Source organism: Schistocerca americana, chromosome 2 (genome assembly GCF_021461395.2).
Source record: "Schistocerca americana isolate TAMUIC-IGC-003095 chromosome 2, iqSchAmer2.1, whole genome shotgun sequence".
NCBI classification, from domain to species: domain Eukaryota; kingdom Metazoa; phylum Arthropoda; class Insecta; order Orthoptera; family Acrididae; genus Schistocerca; species Schistocerca americana.
In genome coordinates this window covers 449,155,587-449,176,951 of record NC_060120.1, presented here as the reverse complement: position 1 = coordinate 449,176,951, position 21,365 = coordinate 449,155,587, and the positions used below count along the sequence as shown (strand labels likewise).

General features: G+C 39.8%; 1 protein-coding gene across 3 annotated transcripts in view; it reads right to left on the bottom strand.

Moving 5' to 3' along the window:
* The window catches only part of LOC124595692 (phosphoribosyl pyrophosphate synthase-associated protein 2), a 118,479-nt gene that overhangs the window by 91,575 nt on the left and 5,539 nt on the right, over positions 1-21,365 (bottom strand). For all 3 annotated transcript variants that reach the window (XR_006978232.1, XR_006978231.1, XM_047134551.1), the window contains exons 3-4: positions 11,974-12,093; positions 11,674-11,783 (exon numbers count right to left, since the gene is read on the bottom strand). Coding sequence is in view for 1 of the 3 variants with exons in the window: in XM_047134551.1 (XP_046990507.1) it covers positions 11,674-11,783; positions 11,974-12,093 (230 nt within the window). In the remaining 2 variants the exon portion in view is untranslated. The remainder of the gene's footprint in view (positions 1-11,673; positions 11,784-11,973; positions 12,094-21,365) is intronic.

The following is a 21,365-nucleotide window of genomic DNA, read 5'->3' as shown; positions in this document are numbered from 1 at the left end:
TGCTGTGGTATGCAAATGATTAGCTTTTCAGAGCATTCACACAAGATAGGCGCCGCTGGTGACACTTACAACGTGCTGACATGAGGAAAGTTTCAGACCGATTTCTCATACACAAACAGCAGTTGACCGGCGTTGCCTGGTGAAACGTTGTTGTGATGCCTCATGTAAGGAGGAGAAATGCATTCCATCACGTTTCCGACTTTGATAAAGGTCGGATTGTAGCCTATCGCGATTGCGGTTTATCGTATCATGACACTGCTGCTCGCGTTGGTTGAGATCCAATGACTGTTAGCAGAATATGGAATCGGTGGGTTCAGGAGGGTAATACAGAACTCTGTGCAACGGCCTCGTATCACGAGCAGTAGATATGACAGGCATCTTATCTGCACGGCTGTAACGGATTGTGCAGCCATGTCTCGATCCCTGAGTCAACAGATGGGGACGTTTGCAAGACGACAACCATCTGCAGTAACAGCTCGACAAAGTTTGCAGCAGCATTGACTATCAGCTCGGAGACCATGGCTGCGGTTACCCTTGACACTGCATTACAGACAGGAGCGCCTGCGATGGTGTACTCAACGACGAACCTGGGTGCATGAATGGCAAAACGTCATTTTTTCCGGATGAATCCAGGTTCTGTTTACAGCATCATGATGGTCGTATCCATGTTTGGCGACATCATGGTGAACGCACATTCGAAACACGTATTCGTCATCGCCATACTGACGTATCACCCGGCATGATGGTATTGGTGCCATTGGTTACATGTCTTGGTCACCTCTTGTTCTCATCGACGGCACTTTGAACAGTGCACATTACATTTCAGATGTGTTACGACCCGTGGCTCTACCAATGCACGACCGCATGTTGCAGGTCCTGTACGGGCCTTTCTGGATACAGAAAATGTTCGACTGCCGCCCTGGCCAACACATTCTCCAGATCTCTCACCAATTGAAAATGTCTGGTCAATGTTGGCAGAGCAACTGGCTCGTAACAATACACCAGTCACTACTCTTGGTGAACTGTGGAATCGTGTTGAAGCTGCATGGGTAGCTGTACCTGTACACGCCATCCAAGCTCTGTTTGACTCCATGCCCAGGCACATCAAGGACGTTATTACGGCCAGATATGGTTGTTCTGGGTACTGATTTCTCAGAATCTATGCACCCAAATTGTGTGAAAATGTAATCACATGTCAGTTCTAGTATAATATATTTGTCCAATGAATACCCGTTTATCATCTGCATTTCTTCTTCGTGTAGCAATTTTAATGGCCAGTAGTGTACTAGCCCTCATCTTTTTACTTACTTGATCCTCTGCTGCCTTCACAATTTCATCCCTCAAAGCTACCCCTTCTTCTTCTACTGTATTTCTCTCCCCCATTCCTGTCAACTTTTCGCAGTTTCTTCAGTTTTAATCTACAGCTAATAACCAACAGAAGACAGCAAAAGTAAAATGAAGTTTTACATTTTGCATTTAAGTAACCATTCACACAAGAGAACTGTTGCAAACATATCGTCATTTGACCTCTGTACAGACTCCTGTATGGATGACATAGTAATAGCATCCTCAGCACAGAGACAAACTGAAAGAGTTGAAAGAAAATAAGTTGCAGGGTCCTGATGGAATCCCAATCTTTTTAACAAACAGTACTTTACTGCATTGGCTCCTTACTCAGGTTGCATTAATCGCAAATTTGTAACTCGGTGCAATGTCCCACGTGACTGGAAAAAAACACAGCTAACCCCTATATACAAGTAGCATAAAAGAACACAACCGCAAAATCACTGACCCATAACCTTAACCCTGGTTTGCTGTAGAACTGTAACATATTTGCAGAATGAATATAACAGGTTTCCTTGAGACTGAAAAGCTTATGCCTATGAATCAGGATGGTTTTAGAAAGGATCGCCAGTGTGAAATTCAGCTTGCCCTTTTCTCATATGGTATCCTGTAAATTATGGCTGAAGGAAAACAGGCAGATTCTACTAAGGTTGCCCAGAAACTAATGCAACACATTTTTTTTTCTTAGCCGAAAACAATGCTATGAATATGAAATGATACGTATGTATTATTTGAAGTATTCTGAGTGAGTGTGCCAAGTTTCCATCACTTTCGGCAGATAGTGTAGCTCCTTAAAATTTCCAAAAAGGTGTCTGTAGCTGATGTATGTTACAAGCAATATACCATCATTGAATTTCTTGCTGCAGAGAAAGGAACTGTGGGGAATATTCACAAACACTTGTGCAAAGTCTATGGAGCATCTGCTGTCAACAGAAATACAGTTAGTTGCTGGGCACAGAGGATGAGGTCATCAGAAGGCAGTTCGATGGAGCTCCACAATTTGCAGCATTTGGGGAGACCCTCCATGGCTGTCACACCTGACAACCCTGACCCAGCCCCCTTGGACTTCCGCTTGTTTGGGCAATTAAAGGATGCCATTCGTGGATGAAATTTTTGATGACAGTGAGGAGGTGATCCACACAGTGAAGCACTGGCTCAACCACCACGACAAGTATTGGTACTGACAGAGCATACACGTCCCTGTTTTGTGCAGGAGGAAGGACACAGAATGGGATGGAGATTATGTGGAAAAATAGGATGTGTAGATAAAGCACCAGTCTTTTGTGTGTGTAATTCTCATTATGTTCAATAAAGAGCTGTTGAAGAAAAAAAATGTGGTGCATTACTTTTTGGGAAACCCTCGTATATTCCTAGATTTATGGAAAGCATCTGACAGATTCCCAGATATGAGTGTGTCTCTCATACTTCTTAAGTAATAGACTCTAGTATGTTGTCATCAACAATGAATGTTCATCAGAGACAAGGGTATCGTCAGCAGTGCCCCATGGGAGTGTGATAGAACTACTGTTATTCTTTACATACATAAATGATTTGGCAGCAATCTGCAGTTGTTTGCTGATGATGCTGTGATATACAGAAAAGTGTTGAAATTTAGTGACTTAGGAGAATACAAGCTGACTCAGATAACATTTCTATTTTTGTGATGAATGGCAGCTAGCTGTAAATGTAGCAAAATGTAAGTTATTGACTACGGAAAACAAACCTATAATGTTTGGATACAGCATTTGTAGTTTCCTTCCTGACATAGCCACGTAGATTAAATATCTACTACAAACTGATATGAAATGGAACAAGCACAAAAGGCTGATAGTTGGGAAGGCAATTGGTCAATGTCAGTTTATTGGGAGAGTGGTTCACCTGGAAAGGAGATGACGTACAGAAGACTGGTGTGACGCAATCTTGAGTACTGCTCGAGTCTTTGGGCTCTCTGTCAGGTTGGACTAAAGGATGACATCAAAGCAATTCAGAGACAATTGGCTAGATTGGTTACTGGAAGGTTCAATTAACACGCAAAATTATGGAGATGATATGTGAACTCCAGTTGGAATACCTGGAGAGAAGGCATTCTTTTTGTGAAACACTGTTGAGAAAAGGTAGGGAACTGGCATTTGAAGCTGACTGCAGAATGATTCTCCTCCCACCACCTTACATTTTGCATAAGGACCATGAAGATATGAAAGAAATCAGAGCTTGTACGGGGGGTGGGGAAACAAACAGTAGTTCTTCTCTTGCTCTATTTGCGAGTAAAACAAGAAAGAAATGAATAGTAGTGATACAGGGTTCTCTCTGCCATGCAACATACGGTGGCTTGCGGAGTATGTATGTAGATCGCTTCCCACTAGCTTAATATAAGAGAAACCATAGTATGGTTACATGCATCCATTTCATTATCTACAACAGCCATAGGCAATTTGTACCTCCTGTAAGACAATGCACCCCCCATCAATCTTAAAATGTGTTAGAGTGGTTAAAATATGCTCCAAGTTCATGAGAGTGCCTCATCTGGTTCCCTTAGCATCACCTGATATAATTCGATTACATCCCATTATCCTTGTTTTGCTTTTGTCGATGTTCATCTTATATCCACCTTTTAAGACACTGACCATTCCGTTCAACTGCTCTTCCAAGTCCTTTGCCGTCTGACAGAATTACAATGTCATTCAGAAACCTCAAAGTTTTTATTTCTTCTCCCTGAACTTTAATTACTTCTCCAAGTTTTTCTTTTGTTTCCTTTATTGCTTGTTCAATGTACAGATTGAATACTGCTTGCACAATATACAAACTGAATAACATCAGGGACAGGCTACAACCCTGTCTCACTCCCTTCTCAACAGTTGCTTTCCTTTCCTGCCCCTTGACTCTTTATAACTGCCATATGGTTTCTGTACAAACTGTAAATAGCCTTTCGCTCCCTGTATTTTACCTCTGCCACCTTTAGAACTTCAAAGAGAGTATTCCAGTCACCACTGTCAAAAGCTTTCCCTAAGTCCACAAATGCTACAAATGTAGGTTTACCATTCCTTAGCCTATCTTCTTAGATAAGACATAGGGTCAGTATTGCCTTGCATTTCTTTGGAATCCAAAATGATCTTCCCCGAGGTCTGCTTCTATGAGTTTTTCCATTCTTCTGTAAAGAATTTGTGTTAGTATTTTCCAACCACAACTTATTAAACTGACTGTTCAATAATTTTCACGCCTGTCAGAAACTGTTTTCTTTGGAATTGAAATTATTACATTCTTGTTGAAGTCTGAGGACATTTCACTGGTATCTTACATCTTGCGCACCAGATGGAAGAGTTTTGTCATGGCTGGCTCTCCCAAGGCTATTAGGAGTTCTGACGGAATACTGTCAAACTCTCAGGCTTTTGTTTCGACCTAGATCTTTCAGAGATTTTTCAAATTATTCATCTACTTCTACTTCCCTTTCTATAGTATTGCTTTCAAGTTCATCTACCTTGAATAGATCCTGTAATACTCCTTGCAACTTTCCCTTCTTTGCTTGGGACTGGTTTATCATCTGAGCTCCTAATATTTGTACAGCTGCTTCTCTTTTCCCCAAAGGCCTCTTTCATTTTCCTGTAGGTGGTACCTATCTTTCCCCTAGTGAAATACCCTAAATCCTTACATTTGTCCTCTAGCCATTCCTGCTTAGCAATTTTGCACTTGCTTTCAATCTCATTTTTTAAACATTTGAACTGCCTTTTGCCTGCCTCATTTGCTGCATTTTTAAATTTTCTGCTTTCTTCAAATAAATTCAATATATTTTGTGTTATCCAAGGATTCCTACTAGGCCTTGTCTTTTTATCTACTTGATCCTCTGCTGCCTTCACTATTTCATCTCTGAACTAGCCATTCTTCTACTAATGTATTCCTTTCCCTGTTTTTGTCAATTGTTCCCTAATGCTCTTTCTAAAGCTCTCTTCAACTTCTGCTTCCCTCAGTTTATCCAGGTTCCATCTCCTTAAATTCCTACCTTTTTGCAGTTTCTTCAGTTTTAATCTACAGTTCATAATCAATAAATTGTGGTCAGAGTCCACACCTGCCCCTGGAAATCTTTTACAATTGAAAGACTGGTTCCTAAATCTCTTGTCTTACCATTATATAATCAATCTGAAACCTTCTGATGTCTCCAGGTCTCTTCGACATATACAGCCCTCTTTCACAATTCTTAAACCAAGTGTTAGTCATGATTAAGTTACGCTCTGTGTAAAATTCTACCAGTCGGCTTCCTCTTTCATTCTTTTACCCCATCCATATTCACCTATGATTTTTCCTTCTCTTCCATTTCCTACTATCAAATTCCAGTCCCTCATCATGATTAAATTTTCATCTCCATTAACTATCTGAATAATTTCTTTCATCTCATAATACATTTACTCATTCCCATCATCTGCGGAGCTAGATGGGACATAAAAATTTACTACCATGGTCAGCGTGGGCTTCGTGTCTACCTTGGCTACAATAATGCGTTCACCATGGTGTTCATAGTAGCTTACCTGCATTCCTATTTTCTCATTCATTATTAAACCTACTATCGCATTACCCCATTTGTTTTTGTATTTGTATCCCTGTATTAACCTGACCAGAAGTCCTGTTCCTCCTGCCACCGAACTTCACTAATTACCACTTTATCTAACTTCAATCTATCCATTTCCCTTCCTGAATTTTCTAACCAACCTCCCCAATTACAGGATCTAACATTCCACACTCTGATCCATAGAATACCAGTTTTGTTACTCCTAATGACAACACCCTCCTGAGTAGTCCCCACCCAAAGATTCGAATGAGGTATTTTTTTATCTCTGGAATATTTTACCCATGAGGATGCCGCCATCATTTAACCACACAGTAGAGCAGCATGTCCTCAGGAAAAATTAACAGTTGTAGTTTCCCGTTGCTATTAGCCATCTGTAGTACCAGCACAAGGCCGTTTTGGTTGATGTTACAAGGCCAGATCAGTCACTCATCCAGACTGTAGCCCCTGCAACTACTGAAAAGGCTGCTACCCCTCTTCAGGAACCACACGTTTGTATGGTCTCTCAACAGATACCCCTCCATTGTGGTTGTACCAACACTACGGCTATCTGTATCACTGAGACATGCAACCACCCCACTGACGGCAAGGTCCATGGTTCATGGGGGGTGGGGCAGGGGTCCTGCTACTACTACAGAATCAAACTGGCTAAATGACAGCTGCAGCACACGTAGTATAAATAGCCTTCAGGTCTTACACCACTGTCACACTGTGTAAATTTTGATGAAGTTCACAGCGGTCTTCCTGGTATTTTTTGGAATGGACTCAAGTTATAGAGAACTAGTAGTACGTCTTTTTATTGTTTAATGCTACTGACAAGGTAGTTTAATTTCAGTTTAAGATCCAATATACTTTGAGTTAGCATAGTTTGCAGCTAATCTGGAACATCAGTGTACACATGAAAATTTTGTATAAATGTGTAGGTATGGTCCATGGTGATGGTTCTTTTTTAAGTGAGAAAACCAGCATCTCCATCACCATAGGGGTCATGCTCAATAGCTATGCAACAGCAGCAATAGATGAGTTTCTTTACCACAGGTTCTCTAAACTGATAGGGGTTCCTTCATTCAGGATCGCAAGCTAATGACACATTTCTGTAAGTGTCAGAGGCTAAAGCTAGAAAATGTCTCATTTAGGATCCTAAGATTATGTTTGCTTCAAGTTACTTTAACTTCTTAGAAGTTTAATTAGTTTGCTGTAGAATGCCATGAGGAAAGCTATACTGCCAGCCAGATAGTGTCACTGTTGGGTTTATTTGGGAAGAAATTTCGATAAGACATAGCCCAAAAAATTATACTTTTCAAACATCATTATCTCACATTATTAGAGCCACAAAAAAGAGAAAACTATTCTTTTTCATGGATTCTTTATTCAATTTCATATTTTATAAAAATACTTTTGTTGGTTGATTTGGAGGAAGTAACAAAACTGCGAGGTCATCAGTCCCATCAGATGAGGGAAAGATATGGAAGGAAATCGGCCCTGTCCTCTCAAGGGAACCAACCCGGTATTTGCCTGAAGTGATTTAGGGAAATCACCAAAAAATCTAAATCGGGATGGCCAGACACCGGTTTGAACCATCGTCCTCCCGAATGCTAATCCAGTGTGTTAACCACTGCGCCACCTCGCTTGATAAGACTTTTGTAGAGCCTAATGCTGTAGAGATGCCTACAAAAACTAAGGAGACTATTTACCTGCTATTTTTCTTACTCTAGCTCATTTCCTACTTATCAGGACTTTTGACATTATCTTCCATAGAGAGCACTAAACAACTGTAGGACATAAAAAAATGTAAGATTTGATTTACTTTCCAGAAGAATATGGGCCCATTTTCAATGCACTTCCAGTTTGTTCTTTTCTAGAGCCTTCTGTTCTCCCATTACAAAACCAAATATAGTTTTTTAGTGGTTAGAACAAGGTCTTTCTGGTGAAAATGGTTTAAAAGTTTGCAGAAGGCTCTTTTTTGTAAAAGTGAGCCAAAAATAGCATCAGGCAGGGGCATTTGGCCACCCTATATGACTAACATTTCCAAATCCAAATTAACATGACCATCCTGTGAAGAAAAAGATGGGCTATACTTTTAAATAAACCTTCCTGTTGCTCAACATTCTCTCTATGTGGTGAACAGCAATCTATTCCAATTCATACTGATGTGAGAAAACATCTGTTTATGGCGGATACAAACAGTTTCAATGGAAATAAGTTTAGTGTTCAACCCTGTCATTACTGACTGCACCATAACAGTGCACTCATGCTTGTGGGGTCGGGACTCTCCACATGGCAGTGCGCGCCAAGTTGGACACGATGCAGCACTGAGCACAGCAGCACTTTCTGCACTGTCTCTTGCTTGTCGCAGGCTCTTCTATATTTATTCTCAACAATAAGTTCTTAAAATAAATTTTACTTTGAATATTCTTTATTATTAAAGTTGATAAAACTAGATAACATTATAAAGCAGTAAATTTCCGCAAGTTTATTTGTGTGATATTTAAAAACAAGGCCAACACACAGATCCACATCGATTTGTTTACAGCAGTAATGTGATGATATTCATTTTTTGTTACTACTGCGTGACAAACTTCCGTACAGGCTGTGTTGTTTGACTGATGATACAACAGAGCTCAAAAAGTGCCTTTCTCAAAGCCACAATCGATTTTCCTCATCCGACTGACAACTTCCAGATGCTAGCCTTTCTTGATGGTGTGTCAAAAAAATCTGGCAAATGGTTCGTAGGAGAGCTTCTGTAAAGTTTGGAAGGTAGGAGACGAGATACTGGCAGAAGTAAAGCTGTGAGTACCAGGCGTGAGTCGTGCTTCAGTAGCTCAGATGGTAGAGCACATGCCCGCGAAAGGCAAAGGTCCCGAGTTTGAGTCTCGGTCGGGCACACAGTTTTAATCTGCCAGGAAGTTTTATATCAGCGCACACTCCGCTGCAGAGTGAAAATCTCATTCTGGAAATGAGGCCGAGATGAAATTTGTTGACTGAAATCATCTTCCCAATATGAACCTTGTAAATAATGTGGGAATTTAGCACACATATCTAAGGAGTGAAAAAAAGTGTTTTTTGTACCATTTCAGTGCTTTGCATACACATTCTGTTGTGCTGTAGTATTTATCCACGGCACCCGTAGAATCATTGTAATCAAATACACATTTTGGCTGAAATTTTTTAGTATTTTACTTTTGAATACATTATGGGAGTAGCAGTGATCAATGAGTTACAAATATTTACTATTAAAAACAGTCTTGATCACGATTTATTTATTAAGGTGACTGGTTTAGACCACTACTGTGGTCATTTCCAGACCATTGAGTAGGAACCTCTTTCTGCTGGAGAATCACTAGTAGTTCACCTTAATAAATAAACCGTGATCAAGACTCTTTTTAATAGTAAAAATTTTTGGTATTTTGTTTGGCTGTCCATTTTCACATATGATTTTACTGCAGCTCTATGGTGTGTCATCAATACAAATATGTCTCTTTTGTCACGCCATTTTGAAGCCGTCGTAGTGTCACCCTAAATGCCATCTCACCTCTCTGCAGTTCAGCTCCAAGTTTTGGTGTACCTATCCTGTCCAGGCAAACTTTTAACTACTGCATCTGTCCCTCTCGTGCAAGTAGGGGAAAGAGAGATGGACTTTTGTACCAATTGTCCACATATAGTGTGTGTTTTATAGCATGCATTTATACAAATACTTGGGTGTACCAATTTAAGGGGACATGAAATGGAATGGTCACACAGGTTCAGTCATAGGTAAAACCAGTGGCAGGATTGGATTATTTTATAAGATAATGGAAAATGTAATCATATTACAAAGGAGATCACTAAGAAAACAATTGTGTGACCCATTCTCATAATTTTTTGTCTCAAAGAAAAAGTCGTAGAAATGCTGACCGATCTTTGAAGACAGACATCAATCATCTAATAAAAGCTTGGTTACAAAGCTTCATGAACCAGTATCCCTACATATCACTCCTGTAGGAACCCTGAAGACAAGGTTAGAATAATTACAGCATGTTGTTGTTGTGGTCTTCAGTCCAGAGACTGGCTTGATGCAGCTCTCCATGCTACCCTATCCTGTGCAAGCTTCTTCATCTCCCAGTACTTACTGCAACCTACATCCTTCTGAATCTGCTTAGTGTATTCAACTCTTGGTCACCCTCTACGATTTTTACCCTCCACGCTGCCCTCCAATGCTAAATTTGTGATCCCTTGATGCCTCAGAATATGTCCTACCAACTGGTCCCTTCTTCTTCTCAAGTTGTGCCACAAACTCCTCTTCTCCAAATTCTATTCAATACCTCCTCATTAGTTATGTGATCTACCCATCTAATCTTCAGCATTCTTCTGTAGCACCACATTTCGAAAGTTTCTATTCTCTTCTTGTCCAAACTATTTATCTTCCATGTTTCACTTCCATACATGGCTACACTCCATACAAATACTTTCAGAAACGACTTCCTGACACTTAAATCTATACTCGATCTTAACAAATTTCTCTTCTTCAGAAACGCTTTCCTTGCCATTGCCAGTCTACATTTCATATCTTCTTAAGTCATTCTTCCCACATTCCAAATGTGAATGGAACATGAAGAAACCCTAAATGTGGTAAAATGGTAAGTACCCACTGCCATGCACTTCATAATAGTTTGCTAAGCATGGTGGCAGACAAAGATCATGGAAGGTTAGGAAAAAAACTGATAGTGTTCTTTTTCAGGAAGAGAGGCAGGCACTTGCCTTGGATGGTTTAAGGAAATTATGGAAAACCTAAGTCTCACTACCTGGACAGGGAGTTGAATTTGATTACTCCCATATGCATCATCAGACAACACTGAACACATGCAACACAAAATGCTGGCACAAAACAACAAACTGTCTGAGTTTGCAATCTAATCTACTGCGAGATCACAAGAGCATTATTAATACTGTCACATTCATAGGTATTTGGTTCAGCAGACATTCTGTTCCTAATTTATTGTAAAGTACGTGACTGACAAGCAGACGACAAGATGAAGAGAGACAGCTGGAGACGTAACTAACGTGTGCCCAAGACGAATCTGTGTAGTAAACCATCATCACAGGGACCAAGACTTGTTGCAAACATACGATTATGTGGTGGCACTCTACCTGCATGTTAGCTGGTTCAAATCCTGGTGGTGGAAAAAATTTTCACTGCCAGTATTTGGACAACAAGAGGAGGAGACGCGGTGGTGTAAAGTTCCTGATCACCAGACTCTGCGCCAATGATCTCAACAAAACTCCAAACCTCACCATAGTGTCTCATGAAGTGAGTGCATGTGTGACACACACACACACACACACACACACACACACACACACACACACACACACACAGTATTACAAAAATTGTAATGGAGCATGTAACAAATAAACAGTAGGTACTTTCACTGACAGAATCCAGCAGGTTTACAGCCACTGATAAAAGTAAACTGAAGCCAACATTACTTTCACGCAATAAAAGTATTTTGTTCAGGTCTTTATTTCTCTTAAAGATCCATCAATTGAGCTTTTTACACACAGTTATTATTTCAATCTGAGGGTGAAACTGTAGCGTACACTACGGTGTCACTACGACCCACAAATTATATTAGGGAGTACAAACAGCAGAAAACTTTTAAGAAATAAAATGAAAAACTAGATAAAGAGAAGTGAATGAAAATATTTTTATAAATTGGAACTGTGAATTACTTTTTACATCATTTACTAATATAATTTGTAATAGCAAAATATAAATGCTGGAGAAAACTACTTACACTGCTTACTGTATGGAAGGTAAGGAATAACACCAACAATGCTCTTTGCAGAGGATGTTTTGCAGGCATACGCCATGATCAACAATTCCATTATGTTATTGTTCACATCCCTGCAAACAGGGAGATACATTTTACAAAAGCAAAACAACACATCTTAATATGCTGAAACAATAGAGGCTAAGAATGTGTTACAACTACAGCAATGTTTACACACCAAAAACAACAAGAATTAGATATTTATTACAAAGCATCAGTTTCACTACAAACCAAAAAGAAAATTTAAAGCCAGATAATAGTTACTTGGTTCCTGTCTGCAGAATGTAGATGTCTTTGCCTCGAACAGAGTCTCCAATCTCCACCATGGTCTCTCGATTAGTTTTGTGGTACACTGCACATCCTGCAGGTTTAACCCCTAGGCGGCTGAAATGGAGGGAGTATATGCATTGAGTACTTCCTGAATGCATAAAAAATATTTAAAAAATAAGGTTAAAGCATTTATTACATTTATTCACTTTGGTTTTATGTGCTATATGATTTCAAATATCCTTCACCATTAGTGCTAATACAATACTAATTTATATCACTCTTCTCTTTTACAGTGTATGATGAGTGCAGCTGAAATAATTACACAACACAGTATGAAAATCTTCCTAATGAGCAGTGTGGACAACCCACTTCAACAGCTGGTGGTTACATCAGTCAGTCTGCTTCTTTCATTTGCAGTTGCTTACGGTCCTTCAAATCCACCCTCTTGCTAATGTGAAGATAAAGGGGTCCTTGTACATTTCACAATACTTCATCAACAAACAACATTGACTAATATGGCAACAAGACAATCAGCAGAAAAGCATCATTTTCTCATGTGTTTGCAACAAAGGAGAAAGATGGTGGAGATGCTCCAGACAACTTACTCTGTTAGGAACACAAGACGAAAATGGAAGTGGAGCAAATAAAATGAATAAATAAAATAAATGTGAAAAGATTGTGCGGCCACACTTCACTGTCAACAGTACCTATATGACCATTAGAAGACGACTCAAACATACTTTGTCCACTTGCTTTCATCCTGTTCACACCTCTGCATCTAAATCAGACTCTGAAAGCCACCTTAGGTGCTTGGCAGAGGGTACTTCTGGTATGATTAACTGAACCCCCTATCCCGTCCCATTCGTGAATGGTGCATGGGAAGAATGATTGTTGGTAAGCCTATGAATTTGCTCTTAATTTCTCAAATTTTCTCGTCGTGGTCATTATGCTACGTGTATGTGGGTGTAAATAATAATATGTTGTCTGATTCGCCCCCAGAAAGTGCTCTCTAAATTTCAATAGTAACCTCTCCAGGCACACGGGTCAGTACTATTCTTGCACTGACTAAATGATACTGTGACAAAATGTGCTGCTCTTTGTTGGATCTTTTCCATCTCTTCTATCAGTCCTAGCTAATAATGGTCCCAGATTGATGAACAATACTCAAGAATCAGTCAGACAAGCGCCTCATAAGCCATTTCCTCCATGGATGAGTTACATTTCCTTAATATCCTTCCTGTGAATCTCTATCTGCCTTTCCTACTATTTCTTTTATGTGGTCATTCCACTTACAGTCACACTGCATAGTTATTCCTAGATACTTTAGGGTAGACACCATTTCCAGCAGGTTCTCATGAATCATGTAGTTGTACAATAGTGGCTTTCTTTTCCTATGTATGCGCAATATGTTACATTTACTTATGTTCACAATCAACTGCCAGAGCTAGCACCACTCACCAGTCCTCAGCAGGTTATTCTGCAAACTGATACCACCTTCTTGTATCACTGGTTTGTTATAGACAACGGCATCATCTGCAAACGGTCTTAGAGGGCATCCAATGTTTCTACTAGATCATTTACATACATTGTAAACAATATTGTTCCTACAACACTTCCCTGAGGTACTTCTGAAATTACCTTTACAGCTACCAGACCAACATATGATGTGATTGGTTCCATCAACACACACAGGTTTATAAGACATTGGTAATCTGCTCATTCTACACATTCCCTACTGGTCTGGGGTTATAAGGCCATTTTATATAACTACAGGCAGCTCGTAGGTCTAGAAACTGGATACATTAGGCACTGGCAAAAAGCTTAGCATATAGCTCCTACTGCCAGAGCCAAGTTATTGATACCAGAGTGCTTTTTCTCAAGTCTTCTGTGAAAGTCCTTCTTAATGTTTCTCAGTACAGAAACTCAAATATTATACCTCTCCATATACACAAAAATATTTTCGTTTCTGTTAGGAAAAATATCATCCTGTGTGAACTATTCACCTTGGTGGTGTTTGGCTATCTGTATTTTTCTCTGCTTGGAAGGAAAGTCGAAGTAGTTGTGACAGGAAAAATTGTTAGAAAGATGGAAAATGATTTCAACAGACTGTCTACAAGATGCTACAGCACAGTACTTAGTATCATGTTACTTCCCAAGTAAAAAGCTACGCAAGAAAGTATTGCCTATATGCAGGATACAAACTCTAGGGGGTTGATTGATGAGAGAATACGAAACAAAAAAGGTCTAATGAACTCATGCCGGGAAATGCATGGTTTCCACATCAGAGATCATTTATTCAACCACACATTGTTGCAGAGACTGTGGTCTAATATGTGCTGTACCGTGCAGCCACACTTACAGTATGTGCTGAAATTGGTTTCCATGCGCCTCAACGCATGTGTGTACGCCCCGTGGCATGCTCTGTCTGACATGCTCACATCGGCTAGGCTGCATCCAAACAGTGTCAAAGGCAGCAAGAATACGCTGCTCCAGTGTCTCCATATCTGGAATGAGCTCTGCATACACTATACTTTTGAGATGGTCCCATAACCAGAAATCACATGGATTGTGATATAGTGAATGAGCACGCCATGCAACTGGACCCCCTCATCCAATCCACTGATCAGGGAAGGCATGATTGAGATGCATCCATTTAATGGCAAAGTGGCCTGGAGCACCATCATGTATCAGCCACATAACCCTTAATGGCAATTCTTCCAGAGGGGAAGGCAAAGTCACCCACAAGAAATATCAATAGTTCCAGCATGTTAGAAGCGTAGTAGGAAAACTAGTTCTAAAGCACAGCCGCCAATTATCCTGGTCCACACATTCTAGCTGCACCGATGCTGACGATTCGCCGTCACCATACCGTGAGGCTTCTGCATACTATTCCAAAGACGACTCTCAAGAAAGTTGAAGACACCACTCCATGTAAAGGTGGCCTCTTTTGTGAATAGGATGGATGACAAATCCAGAATTGTGGTTGCCTGGTAAAGAAGCCAACGACAAAACTGCTCCTGATGTGGAAAATCTGTCGCTTGTAAGCCCTGCACACCCTGTAAGTGATAAGAGTAGAAACAATTGTCACGGACAATGTTCCACCCAGTTGTCTGGCTTACCCTAGACAGGAGGGTCAACTGCCTGGTACTGACATGATGGTGGCCTTCCATTGGAATTCTGTGTCCAGACCACTTCTCTTACTGACTCACCTTGTAGTGAACGTGATACAGCATTGTACACAATGGTTCCATATTTGAATCGAGAGCTTGCTGACATGGTGTTTACTTATGGAAAGGCAAATAGCAACAATAATCAGATTTTTCTAAGGCAAATGGCAACAATAATCAGATTTTTCTAAAAGTCTGGAGTCCGAACATTTTGGGTTCACCTTCACGATTTCCTGTTTCCTGAAATGACCCTGTCTCAGACAAATATTGAAACACTGTTACAAACATTGAATGCTGTGGTTGTCGTCGGTGGTGATAGGTCTCCTGATACAATCTTGCTGCTTGCCGCCTGTTGTTATCTGCCTTTCCATAAGTAAACACCATGTCAGCAAGTTTTCGATTCAAATATGGTACCATTGTGTACAACGTTGTATCATGTTCACTACAAGGTGAGTCAGTAAGAGAAGTGGATTGGACACAAAATTCTAATGACTACGGCAGGAGAGCGCACTAGTACATGACATATGAGGAACAGTACCACCCTCTACGAGGAAACCATGCATACTGCAACAGTGGCTGCATAGTACAGCACATATTAGGCCGCAGTCTCTGTACCAAAGTATGATTGAATAAATGGTCTCTAGCATCGAAACTATGCATTTCCAGACGTAAGTTCATTACACATTTTTTGTTCTGTATCATTTCATCAATCAATCCCTAGAGTTTGTACATGGTGGAAAAATCACCCTGTATATACAGAAGACAGTTGTACTTCATGGTGGTGGTCATAGGAAGAGTGCACTGTTTAATCACTGTCCATGTTAGCAAGCTTTTAGAAAACTCTCCACCGAGCTTCCTTTAAGGTTTTTAAATGGTCACCCATTCAGAATTGAATTAATTTATAGAGTTTAAACTCTCTCACAATACTCCTTTTATGACAAGCAAGTCAATTTACTGTGCGGTAAGAGGCTCAGAAACCTAGTCAAATTTTTGCCATACTTGGACACCGAAGTCTTTGCTTTTCACAGGAAACACTCTCAACAACTGAGTTTCCTAGGCATACGTATCATCAACTCTCCTCCCCCCCCCCCCCCCCCCCAATTAAATTCTTTCAGTATTTTTCCAACTTTATGGGACTATGAAGGCTGTAGGGAGCCATACTTTGATAACTCACTTAGAAAGAGCATTACCTGTAAGGGTCATGGATATGTTTTAGAGTCCTGAACATCCATACAATTTTTACTGTTTCAAAGCAGCGCACACATCACTGCAGAGTGAAAGATTCATTCTGGAAACATATACTATGCTGTGACTAAGCCATTCTATGCAATATCATTTCTCTAGGAGCACTAGACCAGAAGTTGAAGAGAAGTAGTAGTAGTAGAACTGGCACTGTGAGGTTAAGCTGAGAGTCTTGTCTCGACAGCTCAGTCCACGAGAGTATTGCTCAGAAGAAGCATGGGCCTGGGTGCAAGACCTGTCCAACACAATAATATTATGCCTTTAAACAAAGATAAAAAATAAAGCACATAGAAAATTGTCTTGTATGCTACATTTTGTTTAAAATGTTCCAAGAAGATATCTTTCACTTCATTTTGTAAGTACTGCTGCATTGTGTACTTTAAAATAATCAGTGTTGAGCGAGGCAAACACTTTTGGAAATCAAAAAATACTACATCACCTGACTGCATTGATACATAACTTTCATGATGTCCCATCAGAAAAGTGTTTGTTGTGTAAGTTTGGTTTCATACATCTACCTCTTGCAAACCATTGTGAGTGCATGGCAGAGGGTATGTCTCATTGTACCAGTTATTAGGACCGCAGGTAGAATAATTGTTTGAATGCCCCTGTGTGTGCAGTATTCTTATCTTCATGAACCTTATGTCAGAGATTTGTAGGGAGTGGTTGTATACTCGTAGAGCAATCATTTAAAGCTGGTTCTGGAACTTTGTTAATTGACTTTCTCAGGATATTTTACATCTATCTTCAAGAGCAGCTTAACGGCATGGACCGTGTCTTGAAAGGAGGATATAATGAACATAAACAAAAGCAAAATGAGGATAATGCAATGTAGTCGGATTAAACCAGGCGATGCTGAGATATTAGATTATAAAATGGGACACAAAGTAGTAAATGAGTTTTGCTATTTGGAGAGTAAAATAACTGACGATGGTCAAAGTAGAGAGAATATAAAATGTAGATCGGATATGAAAAGGAATTTGTTAACATTAAGTATAGATTTAAATGTCAGGAAGTCTTTTCTGAAAGTATTTGTATGGAGTGCAGCCATTTATGGAAGTGAAACATGGACAATAAACAGTTTAGACAAGAAGCAGCTGAAGATTAGATTGGTAGATCACGTAACTAATGAGGAGGTACTGAATAGAATTGGGGAGCTGAATAGAATTGGGGAGAAGAGGAATTTGTGGCTCAACTCGATTAGAAGAAGGGATCAGTTGGTAGGACACATTCTGAGGCCTCAAGGGATCACTCATTTAGTACTGGAGGGAAGTGTAGAGGGTAAAAATCTTAAGAGGGAGACTAAGAGATGAATACAATATGCAATTCGGAAGGATGTAGCTTATGTAGTTACTCGGAGATGAAGAGGCTTGCATGAGACAGAGTAGTATGGAGAACTGCATCAAACCAGTCTCTGGACAGAAGACCACAATAACAACATCTTCAAGAGTCTTCCAGTTCAGTTCCTTCAGCACCTCTGTGATACTCTCCCACAGATTAAACAAACCTGTGATTATTCATGCTGCCCTTCTCTGTATACGTTCAGTATCCGCTGTTAGTCCTATCTGGTGTGGGTCACATACACTTGAGCAATATTCTAGAACTGGTCGCACGATTGATTTGTAAGCAATCTCCTTTTTAGATTGATTGCACTTCCCCAGTATTCTACCAATAAACCGATGTCTACCACCTGCTTTACCCACAAGTGAGCCTATGTGGTAACTACATTTCATATCCTTACACAGTGTTGCATCCAGGTATTTATATGAGTTAGCCGATTCCAACAAGACTCATTGATATTATAGTCACAGGATACCATGTTTTATCACTTTATTAAGCGCAAAATTTTACATTTCTGAACATTTAAAGCAAGTTGCCAATCTCTAGACCAATTTGAAATCTTATCAATATCTGACTGAATATTCAAGCAACTTCATCAAAGAAAACTGCATCATCTGCAAAAAAAGTCTGAGGTTACAATTAATATTGTCTGCAAGGTCATTAATATACAGCACAAACAGCAAGGGTACAACACAGTTCCCTGGGGCACACCCAAAGTTACTTCTACATTTGATGATGACTCTCCATTCAAGATAACATGTTCCATCCTCCCTATGAAAAGGTCCTCAATCCAGTCACAACTTTCACTTCGTACCCTAAGTGACAATAAGCATAGGTGTGGTACTGAGTCAAATGCTTTTCGGAAATTGAGAAATACAACATCCACCCTGACTGCCTTGATCTGAAGCTTTCAGTACGTCATGTAAGAAAAGTGCAAGTTGGGTTTCACATGACTGATGTTTTCGAAATGCATACTGGCTGGCATTGACGATGTCATTCTGTCCAGGATAACTTCATTATGTTTGAGGTCAGAATATGTTCTCAGATTCTACAACAAATCAATGCCAAAGATTTTGGATGATAATTCTGTGGATCACTTCTACTACCCCTGTTGTAAATGAGTGTGACTATGCCATTTTACAAGAACTGGGTACGGTTTTTTTTCATGGGATCTATGATAGATTATGGTTAGAAGAGGGGCTAACTCCGGTGCAAATTCAGTATAGACTCTGATAGGGATTCCATTGGGTCTGCATTTTTGTTCAGTTTTAACAATTTCCGCTGTACTTCGACACCACTGACACAAATACTTATTTCATTCATCTTTTCTATGGCACAAAAAATTAAATTGGACAAATGTTTTCTGAATCCATGCTTGTTGGCATTCTGTTTAAGATGCCTAATTACATTTGAGTTCAGAATACGATCTACGATTCTACAACAAGTGGATGTCAATAACATTGGATGGCAGTTTTGCTACCCTTCTGCTACCCTTCTTCTAGATGGATTAGGTTAGATTCAGTTTTCGTTCGACAGACCCAAAAATGAGATGGGTCTCATGGATGTAGAACATGTCAGTGTAATCTGTGCTTTCTTCCAACTACTGCTTATGGCCTTTTTGTCTGAGGCGCCTATGGTAGATTATAGTTGACATAAGCTCTCCATCTCTAGGCCTATGCTTGTTTTACACATATTATACAACAGTCTTTCTTCTTTAGAACTTTCTATTAAGTGATTGAACACCATGAACTGTCTGCCCCAGTATGAACTGTTCCACTTGATTCATATCTATCAAATACATGATGGACTATACTGCTAAACCTAAGCCACAGTTCCTTTGCATGCTTCTCTCCAGAGGTAAATATTTCTATTTTCTTAATATAATGGAAGGAAACATTCCACGTGGGAAAAATTATATATAAAAAAAAGATGAGGTGACTTACCGAACAAAAGCGCTGGCAGGTCGATAGACACACAAACAAACACAAACAAACACAAACATACACACAAAATTCAAGCTTTCGCAACAAACTGTTGCCTCATTAGGAAAGAGGGAAGGAGAGGGGAAGACGAAAGGAAGTGGGTTTTAAGGGAGAGGGTAAGGAGTCATTCCAATCCCGGGAGCGGAAAGACTTACCTTAGGGGGAAAAAAGGACAGGTATACACTCGCACACACGCACATATCCATCCACACATACAGACACAAGCAGACATATTTAAATATGTCTGCTTGTGTCTGTATGTGTGGATGGATATGTGCGTGTGTGCGAGTGTATACCTGTCCTTTTTTCCCCCTAAGGTAAGTCTTTCCGCTCCCGGGATTGGAATGACTCCTTACCCTCTCCCTTAAAACCCACTTCCTTTCGTCTTCCCCTCTCCTTCCCTCTTTCCTGATGAGGCAACAGTTTGTTGCGAAAGCTTGAATTTTGTGTGTATGTTTGTGTTTGTTTGTGTGTCTATCGACCTGCCAGCGCTTTTGTTCGGTAAGTCACCTCATCTTTTTTTATATATAATTTTTCTATTTTCTTACTGAGATATGACACTACTGCCTCTGTATATAGTTTGATAAAAATATAAATCCTATCACATCCAATATATTTCCATAATGAGTGGGCTAACAAACCATATGGTCTATATAGTTCTCACAGAATGCACATTTAGTAATATTTCGCAGGACGTCTTGTCATGTCCACTACTTATAAAACTGTAATCTTCCCAACCAATAGTCCAATGAAGACAGTGTGATTGGGAAACTTACATGATAGTGAACTTTGGTTTTCTCTAAAGTTTTTGGCTACATCAGGAAATGAGTCTGGAAGTTGACAGAACGGTCCAACTATAAGTTTATACCCAGCCTTGATACTGAGTCGTGCCCAAACAAACTCACGTGCAGTTTCTATTTCTATCTTTATGAATCAGAGTTTCTTGTCTACTGTGACGAATACACCACTTGCATTTACCATTTGCCTATCATTTCAATATATGCATAAATTTCTCCAGATATCTCACAATTGTGGATTTGAATCAGTTTCTGTGTCCAATGCAATGCGATCTGCACTGTTTTAAAGAGCACTTCAAACTCTGGCACTTTGTTGCGAACTCTTCAGCAGCTAATCACTAGGATTATAATACTCTAACCTTTAGGGGCATTTCTTTGGATCTTATACCGAAAAGTCTGATTACAAAAAAAAAAGTTTTATAAGTATCCAAAAATTCACATTTACATTTGTTGGCTCCCAAGCCACAATCAAACTGTCACTTTCCAACCTATACTAGATCTAAATCAAGATGGCCAGACACTGGTTTGAACCACTGTCCTCCCGAATGCGAGTACAGTGTTCTAATCACAGCACCAACTCACTCTGTGATTGAGAAGTTCTGATAGGTACATGGCAAGTAGCAGTGTTATAAAGCCGTGTGACAAGCAGTAATGTACTAAAAATAAGACAATCTTTACAGTGTAGGAAATTATTTTCTTTGAAACATTCCACTGTAGTCGAGTATATGTTTAGCTACTAATAGCAGGTACACAGCAGTTACATAGTAAAATTGAGGAGGCAGTGTCCATTTACAAAGCAGTGGCTTTCTAACTAATATACTTGATTAATGCCGTAAGCTTGAATAGCATTCAACATG